Source organism: Nelumbo nucifera, chromosome 2 (assembly GCF_055504915.1).
Source record: "Nelumbo nucifera cultivar China Antique chromosome 2, China Antique-T2T, whole genome shotgun sequence".
Taxonomy (NCBI): Eukaryota; Viridiplantae; Streptophyta; class Magnoliopsida; order Proteales; family Nelumbonaceae; genus Nelumbo; species Nelumbo nucifera.
This window is the reverse complement of record NC_142650.1, coordinates 24838524-24855168: the sequence shown is the minus strand read 5'-3', so window position 1 is coordinate 24855168 and position 16645 is coordinate 24838524. Positions and strand designations below refer to the sequence as shown.

Sequence of the window (16645 nt, the reverse complement as noted above, 5' to 3'; positions counted from 1 at the left end):
AAATTTTCAAAATTTATAACCTTGTAACTCAAGTACTCTCCTATATCTACTTGTTAGAGCTGATCGATAACTACTAAATTGCTAAATGGTGTACTTATTGATCAGTATGAAACAAATTCTTTAAACTCAGGAAGGAGTACAAATACAAATATGTACAGTACAAATAGGTACAAAATAATACATAATGCAAGGTTTTAAGCTCTACATATTTGTATTTGTACTCTTCCAAATGGAGCCTTAATTGCTAAATGGCATCCCAAATTACTACTTTTCCAATATTTCGTAAGATGGGTATTTTATCCACTAAAAGTGCGAACTTGTAAGTAATTCAATTTAGCCAATTCAGCAATTACCAGACGGCTACTTCGACAAATTCTAACACAATGTCACACTTTTTTCACAATATGGCAGAGTGTTAGGACTCCTCGTGTCTGAGTTGCACAAAGAAATACCCTGGCACTGTGGCATCCTTGTAACATAGCCCAGAACCAGGAAAACACAGGCAGGTTTGCAGGGTTGTTAACTGTACCAAACCAATAATGTCCTAAACAAACACTATACCAATGAATACCTTGTAAAACTTCCCTCATCTTTAGGGAGGGGAACAATGTCTGAAGTAACTACTTTCTATACAAAATATTTACTGAATCAAGTGCTTTACATTTTGGATTGTTAAGTATTTCAGAGATTTTCAATGGTGCAGTTGATATCTGTATGCTTAAACTGCAGCTTTTTCTTTTCCTCCTTTTTTTTTTTTTAGTTTGTACCTTGAAAACATCCTCTGGCAGTACCTTCATGCAAAGCCAATCAGCATGGAATTCAAATCACAGGATGGCTGCATTTAGTACATACTACTCCATTGTGAAATCTTCAAGCCATATCAGCACCTCATTTCTCTACGAAGCAAAGCATCCACAAAAAAGTCAATAACAATTTCAGGAGATAAGATGAAATGAAAGGACAGAAAGCAAACCATTGCAAACATCCAACTTCAAATGACTATTCTACATAAACTATTAGTTGTGCAAAATATAAGAAAAAATGGTAAATTGCAGGTCAATTACTGATGCAGGAAACTGTAAAGAGAACTGGATCATGGAAATATATTGTGAGGAAGACAGATAAAAAGCATAACCACAAGTCCAAATATCAATATTTCTTTCTTTTGTTTTGCATGGGATAGAGTGACATTGTAATTCTATCAATGAATTCATAGAGATCATTTGCAACACTTCTAGAACAGAATACTCATTATTGGAACAGTGGAAGAAAATACCAAAATATCATACCATTATGAAACTCCATGTCCGCCCTGGATCATTGTATCTAGCAAGCAAACAACCCTCTTTTGGTCTGAAACCATCACTAAGAAGTGCAGAGCGCAATGCTTCCTCCTTCCGACGAACAATGTCTTCAGTTGGTTTTCCACTGAATTTCAATACTGCAACAATGCTCCCTTCCACCTTTCTCAAGCTAAGTGCTTCTTTGTTTGGATCTGGCAAACTGATTGAGAAGCATACTTATTAAATTATTTCACACATCAAACTAAATAGGCATGAGAAAACTATTTATCAAAGAGAGAATTTACTCCTTCAACTACTTGGGCAATTTTCTATAACATAACAACTTAAATATTTGAACCCAATTTTTTTTTAGTGTTTTATTTTTGTTTTTTGAATAGTTGGGTTAGTGGGTCAGAGGTTAGTAAGGACACAGGGTGGGGAAGGGATTAGGTGCACTTGAGACCTAGTGGCCATACCACAAAGAGCCTACAGACATGTTGCTTTGATCTTGTGCCTCCACTATGGGAGGAATGGCTTGCCACCAATTCAACCGAGGGCTGGCTTGTTGGTGTGTTAGCTGGTTTGTTCCAGTGTTGATGCAGAATCGAATCCCTCAACCAGCACTTTGGGGAACAAAAGGGTCAAGGGGGAAGTTATTAATGGTGCATGGCACCGAATGCCAAAAAATAAAAAAAACTATGGGTCACTTGGTTGTTGTGTTTTACTGCTTCCAGTTTTTATGTTTCTTTAATGATCCATTTACTGATCAATATTTATTTTTATGATATATTTATAATTTTTTTAAATTTTAGTTATGAACCAAATCAAATAATAAAAGCATTACCTGCTCAGGTCTTTCTCTAATGGCAGAACTATTTGAATAGATACTTTAGACAAATCAGCATCAAATGCCTGAGTGAACACAGGAGTAGTCATTGGGATCTTCTCCATAGAGGAATTCTTTCCAAATATATACCTAAAGAAATACCATTAACTCTCATAAATTATTCCACATGCAAGAACATTAAATAACATAAAATAAAATTGATCCGAAAAAAAAGGTAGAAAAAACTGACCCAGCAACATCATTAAAGCCAGATGAACCTGACAGCTTGTCTCCCTTTGCCTCTACAACAATGAATGGAGAATACTTCCGCACCTGTAATTGCATTTGGAAATCTGATCAGCCTGGATGTTTTCTTTCAATTTTCCAATTAGACTTTGCTGAGAGATCAAATCTAACCAACCAGATTTGACATAATCTTCTTAAGAGTTCCCAACAACAGCTACATCTAAAAATTGACATGCATGAAAATGAAAAGGATAAGAGCAATGAGATCCTTGTGTAAATGGAGCTAGAAATTTGGTTAAATAATACCTAGTTACTGCAAATAAGCTTCAAGGATGACTTGAGAGTATAAATACATCAGGAATACTTTAAGTTTCATACTTAAAATCTATAGAAACAAGGAACAGGATAATCCATTGTGACAGGTTCTAGAACCTTGGTTCTATTTTCCTACTTGGTTCGCATGTTCTATTTGCAGAACATGGACAGATTCCTGACACCGGGAATTTAACAGCTTTGGTTAGAATATTTATACCTGTGAACGGTACCTGGAAAAAGAAAGTATGGTACCTTGTGGATATTTAGAGTAAATATTCGATTTTAATGGTCTATTTCAAATGTTGAAGGGCCGAGAAGAGCAAAGGATGGATCAGACAGGACATGGGTACAGGTAATACGAAATGATTTGAGGGCTCACACTTTAGCAATGGACATGGTCCTTGAAAGAGTGGAGTGGCACCACTATTTGTGTAGCTGATCCCATATAGTTGGCATACTGATTTATTTAGATGAGTATGGGATTTAGCAGCTTGTATTGGGTTTCAAATTAGACATAACTTCCTTGGTGAAATTTAGCAATTTATCTTGCAATTAAAGAACTGGGTGCATGTGTTCTACATCTAAATAAGACAGAATCATAGAATAGGAAAATGCTAGATCTTAATGAATACAAATAGAAGATTCTATAAAATGTAGTAGATATACCTCATAATTTGCAGTTCTTTTAAGTATTTGATACTTTGGTGTTTCCAAGTCTGGGGTCTTGTAAATCCTCAGCTGTAGAGAAACAAAAACTACAAGAAATGGCCAAGGAGTCTAGGAACAAATTTAGCACATAGAACAAACTTTTTGTAAATAAAATAGTTGGTACCTGCTTCATTACATCCAACAAACCTTCTAGAGAAAAGTAATCATTTTTCTGAATAGAGTCCCAAAGATCCTACAAGGAAAGACAATTTTCTGTATAATTAGCAGTTCATAAAATTCAAAATGTGCAGAATGCACATACATGATTACATGTGCATCTGCAGCCTCATTTCCTCCTCTTATAATGTGACTTGAAGTGCAGCTTACCACATGACTGCAAAACTTTTGGGTCTGTGGATTGATACCCATGATAGAGATCCCTGTGAAGATCAGCTCTGGTTTCCAAGGTAAAAGAACGAACCTCATTACCATAGTCCATCTTGTTGTTATCTCATACGGTCCTGTCTATAACAATTAAATCAATCAAAGGAGCTAAACCCAAAAACAGGAGGAGAAGGTTTACAAGGATTAAGAGGAATTTACTTAATTAATTATCATGCTACAAAATGAACAAATTTAATAAAAAGAAAACACGATCTGCTCATGTCAAATGTCCAGGGAAGGAAGAGCTATTTATGGAGTATGACAAATTATTATGGTTGAAGGAGTCACATTATGTTTATTTTTTGATCAGTAGGAGTCATATTATGTTTCAACCACAGTATTCAACTTTACTAAGTTAACTAAACTAAAATATCCCAATGGGTAATGATGTTTTGTTTATTTTAAGGTACCTATAGGCATATCTTACAATATTTTGTCCCAAGGGTTGGCTATACGAATCCTGCTTCACCATTCTCTTTTGTTCAGTGCCATATCCATTATTAAATTATGGGCACCTAAATAATTTCTTATTACTTCTAGGGGTGAGCATAATTCAGTTAAAACTGAAAAACCGAACCAAAAGTTTGATTTCGGTTTAATCAGTTCGGTCTAATCGGTTTTTTGGTTGGGTTCGGTTTTATTATTCGGTTATTTTGTATTTTGCTTTTCGGTTTCGGTTATCATAATTGATAAATTGGTTAACCAAAAAAACCGATCTAATTTTACTCACTGATAAGATTAGGGGGCATTTGCGTCATGTGAATCTGTCATTTACTCAAGATAGTGGACATCTGTCACAACTAATTACTTAATCAATAGGGTAGTACATTTACTACCACTAGGCTACCAACTTGCTACTCATAGCCGAGTTCCAACAGCACTGTCAATCTCAATGATAAGACCATTCGGCAACCTCCCCGAGAAAGCTTTTCAAAACAAAACAAACCCATCCAATGTGGGTCCTGCTTGGTCCTACACGTCATGCCTTCATAAACCCCCTCCTCAATCAGTTCGTCACTTCGTCTTCTTCTCTCCTCCTGCTCCCTTCTCCTCTGCAAAAGATAGAAACCAGCCGTCCATCTTGGAACCGCCTCAAGCCTCCCGGAACTGATCTCCGGCATGTTGCAGTGTCAATCCCTTGAGGCTTCCCTGTCCTGTTGAGTATCAACAGCCGAGTGCCACGGCTGCGGGCTACCGGCTGCCACTGCGTCTTCTTTGCCTCTGTCGGTTGCTGTTGTGTCTTCTTTGCCTTTGCCGGCCTTCTGTTTTTGATAGAACACATAAGGCTTGACTTAATTTTGGTTTTAGCAGAAATATCCAAAATAACCGAAAAAAAATCGGTTCGGTTTAATTGGTTTCTATATATTTCAGTTTCGGTTTGCCATCTTATTAAATCGGTTTTTCCAGTTCGGTTTTGAACAAAAAAAAAAAAAACGAATGCTCACCCCTAATTACTTCCATCCAAGTCCTTCTTGGTCTTCCCCTAGCTCTTCTAGCCCCTTCAACTTATAACAGATTACTTTTCCTAACAGGTTCTATAGATGGTCTTTTATGCATGTGACCAAACCATCTCAATCTACTTTCTCTCATTTTATCACCTACTGGATCTCCTAGGTTCCTTTACATGACTTCATTTCTAACCCTGTCTTTTATAGTCTTCTTGCTACTGTATAAGTATTTGCATTTCTGCCACACTCATTTTTTTGGACATGTTTCATAACTGCCCAACACTTTGCTTCATACAGCATGCCTGACCTTAAAACTATTTTATAGAATTTTTTTGAACAATTCTTGGTCTCCAATCCTTTAAGTGTACCCTGATTTGCACTCCTATTATTATTAAATTTACATTGCATATATTATGTTTGAGCCTTACTTATTTTAAAACCTCTTGTTTCTAATGCAGTTGTTCATAAACCTAATTTTGCATTTAATCCTTTGATAATTTCATCAATTAGTACCATATCATCAATAGACCTGTTCATGGGCCCGTTATAAGTCGGGTTTGGTCATAATTTTAGGTCTGCGGGCTCAGGCTCGGGCCCAAAGCACTGGGCCTGACCTTTTTCTGGCCGAGCTCGGGCTTTCTTAAAAAAGCCCGGACCAAGCCTGAGCCTGACGTGATACTATATATTAAATAATATATATATAAATATATACAATATTTTTTCTATGCTCTTCTTCTCTTTTTTTTTCAAGTAATAGTGAGATGTTTTTTATTTTTGAGTTTTGAAGGCTTTTAATAAATAAAACACTTTTTTATTGAATAAAAAAAGAATAAAATTTTTGGCCAGGCTCGGGCTCGGGCTCAAGACCTAGGCCCGATGGTTGGGCTGGGCTCAGGCCTGAGCCTGAATGTATTCTGTTGATACAAAGACAAAACCTGGCCCGACCCATGAACAGATCTAATCATCAGCAAACATCAGGCACTATGGGATCTCCTCTTGGATATGTTTAATGATCATATCCATAAATAATGCAGTAAGACTTGGTGAATAGACCATCTTTAAAGTTCAAGTTGTTTGGGAGGGGGCATAGAGATTGCTTCCCACTTAAGTGGTCAATTGGCAATTAATGAAGAAAACCATTGGAGACTGTTGCAAATTGCACAGTTCAAGGAAAAAGTTACATGGCACTCCTTTAGAATTTTCCATAAGACACAAAAGAACATTTAAAGAACTATAAATATTTGAGTTTGACTTGAATTCAATTCATATTTTTGTTTACTCCTGCAAATGGAGTCATCAACTCCTGAGAGCTATAAATATTCTACTGAGAACTATAAATAGTCTACTGAGAGAGTGCAACCTATAATTGTGTACAAATGGAGTCATCAACTCCTGAAATCCATACCCATATAATCACCCTTGACCTAGATGGCCCCAGTCACCAATGCATCTGTGCCCTGTCTACCCTCTATGTAGAGAATCATCCTCAAATTTTGTTCTCCTGACACATGTGATTGTGGCATTCATTGATTGGGCTAGATATTTTGCTTCTTTGATGTTGTGCCTTATTCCCAGGGAGGGCTGTCCTCTCACTTTAATAAAATTTGTCACTGTAAATACAAGCTTCCATAAAGTCTAGTAAATAAAACTTCTGTACATGATGAAAATGGACCTCCCCAAATATGTATATGGAGGTCTTTGCATTTGATGCCAAACTAGATGAACTCTGTATGTGAGTTCATTTATCAGTCTCTACTGGTATTGAGCTGTAGCAAATAGATTCTCAAAAGCCCATGGCAGCTTTACGTGTTGGAACTCCAACCATAGGAGGAATTACTGGTGGAGGAAGAGACGAAGCTATAGGAAAACTGAACAGAAGAAGGTAGAGGTACCTGTTTGACGTAGTGCAACTGAAACTCCGGCCGGAAAAGTTTCTTCAAGAGCGCAATGTTGAAGAGATACCCACCTATGGTATCGTGCTTAGTGATTGGATCACGGAATCGGACACGCTCATCGTACATCGTTCGATCGATTCCCTGATCGTCAAAGAGATGCGGGAGATCCTCGTATAAGAAATCCACTAGCCGATTCACGTCAAGCGTTGATTTGGGTGGGCTTTGTTCTGCTAAACTTAGTCTAAGAGCCCACTTGAATTTCGGACCAGTTTCAGCGTTGGTTAGCTTTCCTCTCCCGGAGACTTTTGACGGTGAGTGAGAAATTCGGGCAGGTTTTAGGGTGCTGAATCGTCGGGCATTGGGATGGAGCCCCGCAATTGGCCGGAGGAATTGGTCGGACAGATACGTGGCCATTTGTCAGTTGGAGTTGGTCTCCGATCCCAGCTACTGTGCTGCACCTGGGTTGCTAACGTTTAGAGAAGTATAGAGGCAAAGCTCAGCCAATCAAAACGATTGGCTAGCATTTGTTTGAGGAAATTCCGAGAAGAAAAGGAGTGTCTACTCTTTTTGGGTTTTTTGGGTCGGGGAGCAGAGCAGAGGGAGACCCATAATTGATCTGGGGCCAATAGCTCGCCACGTTTTACTTGGTCCAAGGCCACATGATCAGAAACTCAGAATGGGCCTTTATCCATGAGAAGTTATCGTAATTCAGAATTAGAAAATTCAGCACGAGATTCGGACCAATCGAGTAAATATTTATAAAGTTAGTTTTTAAGAATTATATTAAAGGGCCAATGATGAAATACAAGAGAAGGTCAATAAGTTTTATGCATGTTGAAGTTATTTTAAGACATAAAAAGTTGGGATTACATTATTGATCCGATTGAGTAAACAATTATTAAGTTAGCATCAATATGGAATTTTGGAATTTTTATCTTAGCTTGAATTTATCAAGTTAGCTATCTTAGTTCATAATTATTAAGTTAGTATCACATTGGGATTTATGAATTTGTATTCAATTAAAATTTTCTTTTTGAGAAAATTTTGGGGGAGTTCTTTTTTGGATTTTGAGAGGGGGGAATGTTGGTCAAAGGGATTTTGGTTCCCATTGACCAAGAATCCCATTTTCTTTTTTCAGATTAATGTGGGGATCAGGAAAAGTTTATTTTCTTGGGTATCAATCACTCGGATTCATCTCCTATATGAATAAATAACAGGGAAAAAGTTTCAAACACTTGAATGGGACAAAAATGTCCTTTTAATAATGAATTGTTATGGTTAAAATGATCATTTCCTTTTTCACTTGGGAAATAAAAGAACATGGGTAAATACACTTAACTGGGTAAATTTTTCTTAGAAATCACTTATCTAGGTAAATGCATTTACCCAGGTAATTAACTAACCGAAAAAGAGAGCAGAGCCTTAATAGGATTCTATTAAGGAGTGAGTATTCTCATAAATTATGAAACTTTTTTGTAGGAACCATAAGATTGATTTTCTCTTAAGTATTTAGTGAAGAATTGCTCTTCCTGTTTATTTTGACTTTGGTTCTTTTCTTTAAAACTACTCTGAATGTGATTTATTTTCTACACCAAAAATTGAGAAGAGACGTAGCAGAAGCAATGGTAAAGGAATCTCTACTAGTATCCAAGGTGCTCATCACTCATCACTCACAGCTACCTTCAATGAAGGACTAATATTCCAAGAAATCAGATCAACCCAAAAACGAATAGATAGATCATTTCAGTTTATGAGTTGATTCCCATGTTTTACGGCATTACGAAGGTCTAATATGCGTGTATCCCTGCTTACATTCATCGAGTTCAGAGTCTCAGACTTGACTAGTCAATTGGTGTAACCGAGAGGAATGCTATGCAACTGTTGTATTCTTTGCCTTACAGAAGATAAAGTTGGCGCCCTTCAAGGGTATAGATGGGGAGAAGAAAATCATACGTTGCATAGTTCATCCTCTGGACCATGCCAAAGATGGACGGTGATCTTATTGTTGGCAATAATCTCGATCTCCAAATGCTGTTTAAGCATCTTCACTTGATTTTACATTTTTACTATTCCTGTTTGTATTTCCCTTCATACTTTCTCTCTGAAAAGACACTGAAAATAGAAATAAGGAAAATGGCACAACCGAGTAATAGCAATATTTTTTTTTTTTTATGAAACAGACCATCTGAAGCCATGCATTTTCACTCAGATAAATATACAAATATATGGGATTTTCCACTCCTTGGTGGAAAACCAGAATAGCCAGTCAAACAAGCATTACAGAAACAAAACCTCGAAAAGATAAAAAACGGTACAAACAGAAAAAGGAAAGAATACATGTGAGAGCTCAAAAACCCTAGAACATTAGGGCCTGGCTTCAAGCTACATCTAAAAAATACCCAAGAGAAGAGGGGACATTAGGCTCTTCTCTTGATGTAAGCGGGAAAAAAAAAGAAAAGAAAAAGACCCTTTTCAACTATTCAGCACCCTAGTAATAAGTTAAAAAAATGCTATTGTTTCTGCAAGCTCTGATAATGGTCTTGTGATGATAAGATTCTGGTTATGAAAGGTGATAAAGCTGAAAGTAAGGCCTTGGGGCACTCCTCATGTGGAAGGTGGCCGCATCCAGATATCGCTACTAGTCTCTGCATCAACACAAGACATGGTAACAGCAAAGTAATTAATTATACAATTTCCCTGTAATATGTTTTCAATACAAACAGAACTGAACAGGAATGATATGTGGGCTAGAAAGCTCCTCCCAATGCCAACCATTCGGTTTGTGCCTAAGGCTGTGTTTGGTTGCAATGCAAATAAATTTGCACTGCTGCAAAACTATTGCAGTGCAAATGATTTAAGTAAATTCTGACTTATTTTTGTTTTAAAATTTAGCTTATTTTATTTGATTGCAGTACAAATGAAGTAAATTAAGACATGAAACAGAATAAAGTAAAACCCAAAACAAAATTAAATGAGAATTTGCATTTTGTTTCATTTGCACTCCCATGCATTTGTACTAGTGGAAATTTATTTGCACTGCAACCAAACACAGCCTAAAGACTTGAAGACCCTAAAAGCAAACCAGGATATCTACTATTTGAGTCAGGGGTGTGTGAAACACTGAAGCTCATTTATTTTCCTTATCTTTTAATGAGTTTCATCATCCTTCATGAATCCCAATCCTATGCAAAACGGTTGGTCCACAAACCGAGGAACCAAGTAGTCAAACTCCGCATTCTTTGAGAAACACAAAATTAAAGGACCACTGACTTCCATTTCTTTGCTAGAGTATTTTTTTTATTGTTATTTCTTTGCTATAACATTGCAAGAGCACATTTTAACTGTAGCTGCTAATAGTGAAGATGATAAAACAATTTATCTAAGGCAGAATACTTACAGAATTTACAAGCTTTGATGCCATAACTTGAGCAGATTTAATAGAGACAAGTGCATCCTCTGCACCTGCAACAACCAAAACTGGCAGATCTTCAACGGCTTTCAGCAATGATGCAGCACTATGTAATGGGAGGACTGTTTCAAATGACAGTCTAGATATCTCATGAAGTGCTTCATCCCAACCTTCCACACATAATGGTGCCTGATCGATGCATAAGGAAGCAGACAAACAAAATAATGTGGACTAGTCACAATTCATTTCATACTAACTTTAAATGTCCTAAGTAATATAGATGTAATTGACCAAAAAGTACAATCATTTGGCATGGATAAGTGCTGTTATTAGGATTTTAACCTAGTCGTACATAAAAGAACTACTAATTATTCAACCACATGTGCACGTACATGGCTGCAAGTTTCATAATAGTCCATACATAATGCAAAGCTATACCTATTTATCCTGATTGGAGAAAGTATGTAAAAAAAATTGAGCTGTCCAATTTTTCTATTTTATTGCCAACTTTTTCATTTGATCAATCCATTTCTAAGCAACGCTAAATAAACAGGAGTTGAATGTTAATCCTAGAAAATTTTGCATATATTGGTTGGACTCAAGTGATTTAACAACTACATCTTCTCATGGTAACTTGCAACTTCTCAATCTATTATTTTGCAAACATAGACACGTATTCAAGCATAACATAGAAAACAAATCTGAATTCCAGATTTTCAAGAGTGACAATTTTGCTTCTGAGGAGATGAGATATGATATTCTAAACCAGGATTTTGTACTCATTATCAATACCAAACAAATGCAAGTAAAATATACCTTATAGAGACTCAAAACCTCAGTGTTAAGCTTGGCAGCATTATACCATGCACGTCTGTTAACCACTTGAGTAATTTCAGTTCGCAGAAGAGGACGGACCAGGTGCTTCTTCCCCAAGGAAGTGCGCAGGAGGATTCTGGCAAAGGCAGGGACAACTTCTCTTGATAGGCTGACACTTAGAAGTACCACCCCCTTAATCTCCACCTGAGATGCAGAGAAAGAAATATGAATGAAGGGGAAGTCAGAAAGTTGGGATTTACCAGTCAAAAAAGGGGAGTTTGGAAAAAAATGTAAGTAGCTATCATGATTGATATTGCCTATTTGTGCATTCAATTATTTGAGAATTTAACCTGATCCAGATCTGCTTGCATTAAAAGCAAATACAGTACAATGTATTGTCCATAAAACAAAAGGTGACATCTGCAACATTTTTTTGTTCATTTTTTCCCAATCTAGAAGACAGAATAGAATAGCTTTAAACTATTAACAATAAATATCAACATTTTGATTGTGTTTTTCCCAGGAGAAAATGGTGAAACTTGAGGTAGATTCCAACACCTGCATTAAGAATGTAGTTCTAACATGGGATAGGAGATACAATATAACATTTCAAAACCATTTATATCAATCATAAGCTTTTCAACTTAGCTTCCAAGATAATTTCTACTTATTCCCAAAATGCAAACAAAAAAAAAAAATCCTGGCTCTTTAAAAAAAAACTAATCTAATATATAATAATTATGAGCACTTAAAAAAGGCTAAATGAAAAACTGCTTAATACAAGTTCAGGATCACATAGTCACAATGTGAAAGATACTCCTGATTTAGTTTGGACATGATTGAAACCTAATAATTTTGAATCCTTTGTGAGAGTAATTTCAAAAATACCAGTAGGAGAAGGATTACATCTTGTTAAAAAAAAACAATAACACAAAGGATGCTTAATTTGTGCAAAAACTTAGCAGATTACTCACATGGACAGAATGTGCAGATTCCCGAACTTTTTGTGCTGCCTTTAAAGCAAGCAGACCACCATCATCATGTCCAACAAGTACAACTGAAGAAAATCCCATTTCCGAACAGAAAGAAAGGAGCATGTCAACCTGATGCATCAGAATCAAACAAATTAAACCTCACATGGAGGGGGGGGGGGATAATTAAAAAAATAACTAGAACATATGCCTTGAAAGTTGAGGTTCACAAATGCCTTTGACAAGATTATTTCCATTAAATACCTATGTTTTTACCAATTATGAGTTTACAACTACATGTTCACTTAGCAAACTAAAGAAATCTCATCATAGAATGATCCCATGAGCCCTGGTACAATGTTTCATTCCTTTCTTTATCTTATTTCAATAATGAGCTTTAAGACATTATGACAGCATTTCTTAGTTCTTATTAAATACCTGACAGTTACAACCGAGTCATAAAAAAGACCTGAGATGCTGGATAGGGACAGTTCCCTACTGTTAAAATTTTATTAGTTATTAGTGAAAAACCAGTATTATTTGTATAATGCTAGCACCCTCTAGAGGTAGCCAGCCCTAGCTAACTACCTCTTGAATCTTAAATTACAAATTCCTTGAATTTTGCGATCAAGAAAGGTGCAATCGTTTATTGGCGATACGTGAGAGAAGGCACAAAAATTAATTGTTCAAGAATAGCCATTGATAATTAAAAAAATGTTCAAGATGAACATGTAGCATAATTGACATGCCAAAAACTTCTTTAGTATATCTGAATTCTTCTCAACTCATAAGTGGGATAATTAATTGCATGATAGATTATGGTAGAAGTCCCAGACCAAAATTTTCTTTGTTAACACTTTCAGTAAAGCTACCTTATTTCTTGTTGTTAGTTTTCAGTTGCATAATTAATTGTAGTAGCTTGAAACTGGTAATTCAACCAGTGGATTTGGCTCTTAGGACTCCTTTTCAATTTCAAAAGAGTAGACTTTTCTTCATAGACCTTTTAGGTACTACAGGAAATAAAAAAAAAATAGAAAAAAATAAAAAATGATCATGAGTAGGAAATTACCTGCGTCTCAAGCTTATAAGGATTTGGCAATTGTTTTTCTTCCCAGTCCTTCCTTTGTGGCCGGGATGTTAATCCCCAACCAGGTCGGTCAAAAGCTGCAACCGTGCAACCAACCTTGCGTGCCAGGATTCTCATTACATGCCTCCATGAGAAAACTCCCCCTCCAAACCCATGGATTAAAACAATACCAAGTTTCTCAGATCCCTCTACATTTCCCACCAAATTCACAGGGTTCAGCAGGCCATTTCCAGTGTCACCATCATCTAGGGTCAGAACAGGGATCTCTTCGGACAAATAGACAGGTGAAGTTGAGGAGCTGTCCAATAATGGATCATATAAGGAGGAATTATGGAATTGATTACTGATGCTCTTAGGCAGATGATACTGTATTTTGTATGGGATGGTTGAAGACGATCTATCATGTTTTAGCCTTCCAGATGTCATTCTTGGTGAAGTGCAATTGAAATTGTGATCAATAAAGGTAGTGGAGGCTAAAGACCGAGAAGGAGCAGATTCAGAGCAGCTGAGTTTATAATGAAGAGTCAGGCCTTGGCAGGCAATAAACAAGCTATCACTGTCTGCAAGTAATCTAATTGGGAGTTCCTCCTCACAGCGAGCTGTAGATAAAGGTTTCCGCCGTGTTTCACCGTCACTCTTTGGGGTCTTTCCTGCAGAGGGTGTGGGAGATCGTGGCACCTTCTGGTAACTTGAAAACACATTTTTGCATGATAGAACCTGTGACTTAGACAGAGATTTGTAAGGTTATGCCAGTTATCAATAATTTAGAGTAATATGACAAAATGCATAGAAAAAAGCCCATAGAATTTGTCTCTATGGTCAAGCCAATTTTGATATCTGTTACAAATTTTGTCATGGCCAGGCATTAGACAAACTGGATAATCTATTTATGCAGTTGATAATAGTCTCCCACTGTACCCAGACAGCATGAGAAGCTAAAGGGAACATGTTCTTGGATTTCAAAACCAATGCTGTCAGCCTGAGAGGGGTTGACTGGATGCAGACCTAATATTTGGCTTTTTTTTTGGGTACAAGGTGACCACTCTCAGACAAACCCATTTTCTCATGCTTGTCAGCTGCAATAGTCCTATTTCAAAACAAAAAAAAATGTGAATGAAAATAAACAAAATTGAGAAAAGAATGCTATGATAATCTTACTGCTTCTGGGTCGACAATGTGGAATAGGAGCTTCCTCCGTGCTCTGCAGCTCGTTCTGTAAGCAACCACAATATGCCCAAGAGCAAATACTAGTGAAGAGAGAAACAAAACCGGCATCCCCCAAGACTTCTTCAAATGAAGCTTCTGCCTTGCCAGAGAAGAAGATGAAGCTTCAGCCTCAATTTCCGAAATCACAGTAAAAGTGCAGGCCTTCACTGATAGAACAAGAATGGAAACAAAGCAGCAGAGTGTGGTTGTTCCAAGATAAGGCCCATGAGAGAGCCCTGGACCATCACACAAAGAATAAACACCTGACGAGAAAGTAAAGTTAAGCAATGACAGGCATTGTTTCAAAAAAGAGAAAATAACAGATTTAACCAACCACTAGTCTAATTCGTTTATATCTAGAACGATGAGAACTCATGGTGATAGACATGTTTTGAAATTTAAAATTTCATGGAAATTTTGCATCTACTACGAGAAATCTACTCCCAGCCGGCCAGCCATCTCTATGTCATTATTGATTATTCATCCATGAAATAAGAAAAAATAATTACATTCACAACTTTTAGGGTACGATAAGCTTTGTAGCATGTCGTGAAAGCATTATCGAAGGGAAAAAATTACAAACAAGATTTCTCAACTGATACTGTCTTCAAACATCTTTTCAGATAATCATCTTAAATCATGCATTCGAATTTTCCAATAGAAGCCCGCCATGCTCTCATCTCCATTGGCCCATTACTCGGAAAAAGAACCAAAATCAATCCTCTATTCTCTACCACCAAAACCGACTTCGAGTCCAATTTTTCGAAAAAAAAAAGGTATTAAAAAAATTACGCAGCCTTCAATTTTTTTTTTTACTTTTTTTTTACAATAGGGAAATTTCTAGGCAGGTTTTCAAACCAGAGAAAAAGGAAAAGTAGGAAGAAAGATATACAGAGATGTTTCAAGTGCCTTAAGGGCGTGAGATAGGTGTATCAAGAAACCAGCAACATTCTCCGATCCTTCATGAATGATAGCTTATTAAAAAGAAATTAACGCGAACATGAATAGAGGGGAACATCATACAAGTTATCACGAAAGATCTGATGGCCGAAACAAGAGGAATATCCACCAACGAGCTTCTAAAACCGTATCTCTGCAAATGCTCTCTGAAGCTATAGCATCTTACACACGTGAAACTCGAAACCAATACAGACGGCACTAAAATGTCTCCTATTGCGACGAGGAGAGGCGCCGACAAGAGCAGAAGTGACGCTACCATCGTCAACATGAAGAAAATCGTCCGAATGCCTCTCCGAATTCTCTCCAGATTCCCTTTTCCTGCAGCCATGTTCAGAATCACCGTCCAACACCGCCGGAAACGGAAACAAATCAAAAGTTTCTCCCAGAATCTTTTCCTCCAGTAAATCAAACAATTCTCGCTCTCAGATCACCGGTAAAGCGGGGTTCCAAAAGCTCTAAAATCAGAGAACGTGATGAAACCCTAGCCAACGGCATGATAGCAGAGGCAGTTTCATTTTCCGGCGGCTCTCCGGCCATTGTAATGGCTAGTGAATGCTGCTGCTCTGCGGTTAAAAATGCAAAATGCTTGGACGACAGGAATTCCTCGAAGGCGCCATGGCTAGGGTTTCAAAGATCACAGCACCCGAACCAGAGGAAAGATTCGATTTCTACTTTCTTCCTTTTTTAATCAATAAAATGTTTCAGCTTTCAGGAGATGCAGGAGCCTGGTTTTATCGTATCGGATTTCTCTCTCTTCCCCAGTTTTATTTTTAAAATTTTACTTCGTTTTCATCGTTTAATTTAATTACCTGTCATTAACAAAAATCATAATTGAAAATAATTAATCTGGCTCCACTAAGTTACACCTGTTAAGGAAAATCTTAATTAAAAAATAAAAACAAAATTCAAACGCTTTTGAAGTTTCGGAAGACATGTATGCCCTCAGATGGGAAAACACCAAATGGCGGACTGTACTGCGCTAATCTCCCATGGGCAGAGGGCACAAAGGGAATATGAAAAGAGTTGGGGAAAGTTGAGCAAATTAGAAGAATAAGAAGGGCTAATTTGGTAGTTTCATTAAAATGGAATGT

General features: G+C 37.0%; 2 protein-coding genes across 8 annotated transcripts; both read right to left on the bottom strand.

Annotated features, from left to right (window-relative positions):
* Positions 1-540: 540 nt before the first annotated feature.
* On the bottom strand, positions 541-7658 carry HBP5 (SOUL heme-binding family protein). 4 transcript variants are annotated; one of them, XM_088896935.1, is made up of 9 exons: positions 7103-7244; positions 4493-5024; positions 3706-3839; positions 3503-3571; positions 3337-3408; positions 2360-2442; positions 2128-2259; positions 1290-1503; positions 541-896 (listed from the first exon to the last, which is right to left on the bottom strand). In XM_088896935.1, the coding sequence occupies exons 2-9, from the start codon at positions 4518-4520 to the stop codon at positions 852-854; spliced, it is 777 nt and encodes a 258-aa protein (XP_088753061.1). In that variant the 5' UTR covers positions 4521-5024; positions 7103-7244; the 3' UTR covers positions 541-851. The 4 variants fall into 4 exon arrangements, with proteins under 4 accessions (XP_088753061.1, XP_088753062.1, XP_010254287.1 ...); XM_088896936.1 differs by lacking the exon at positions 4493-5024 and adding an exon at positions 6616-6820 and having other exon boundaries at positions 7103-7227; XM_010255985.3 differs by lacking the exon at positions 4493-5024 and having other exon boundaries at positions 3706-3843; positions 7103-7658.
* A 1645-nt stretch (positions 7659-9303) lies between these two features.
* On the bottom strand, positions 9304-16317 carry LOC104595303 (uncharacterized). Of its 4 annotated transcripts, none has more exons than XM_010255982.3 (7): positions 15618-16317; positions 14547-14857; positions 13371-14105; positions 12305-12433; positions 11331-11534; positions 10503-10703; positions 9304-9750 (listed from the first exon to the last, which is right to left on the bottom strand). In XM_010255982.3, the coding sequence occupies exons 1-7, from the start codon at positions 15880-15882 to the stop codon at positions 9616-9618; spliced, it is 1980 nt and encodes a 659-aa protein (XP_010254284.1). In that variant the 5' UTR covers positions 15883-16317; the 3' UTR covers positions 9304-9615. The 4 variants fall into 4 exon arrangements, with proteins under 4 accessions (XP_010254284.1, XP_088754758.1, XP_019052967.1 ...); XM_088898632.1 differs by having other exon boundaries at positions 10503-10567; XM_019197422.2 differs by having other exon boundaries at positions 13371-14111; positions 15618-16264.
* Between the last annotated feature and the right edge of the window lie 328 nt (positions 16318-16645).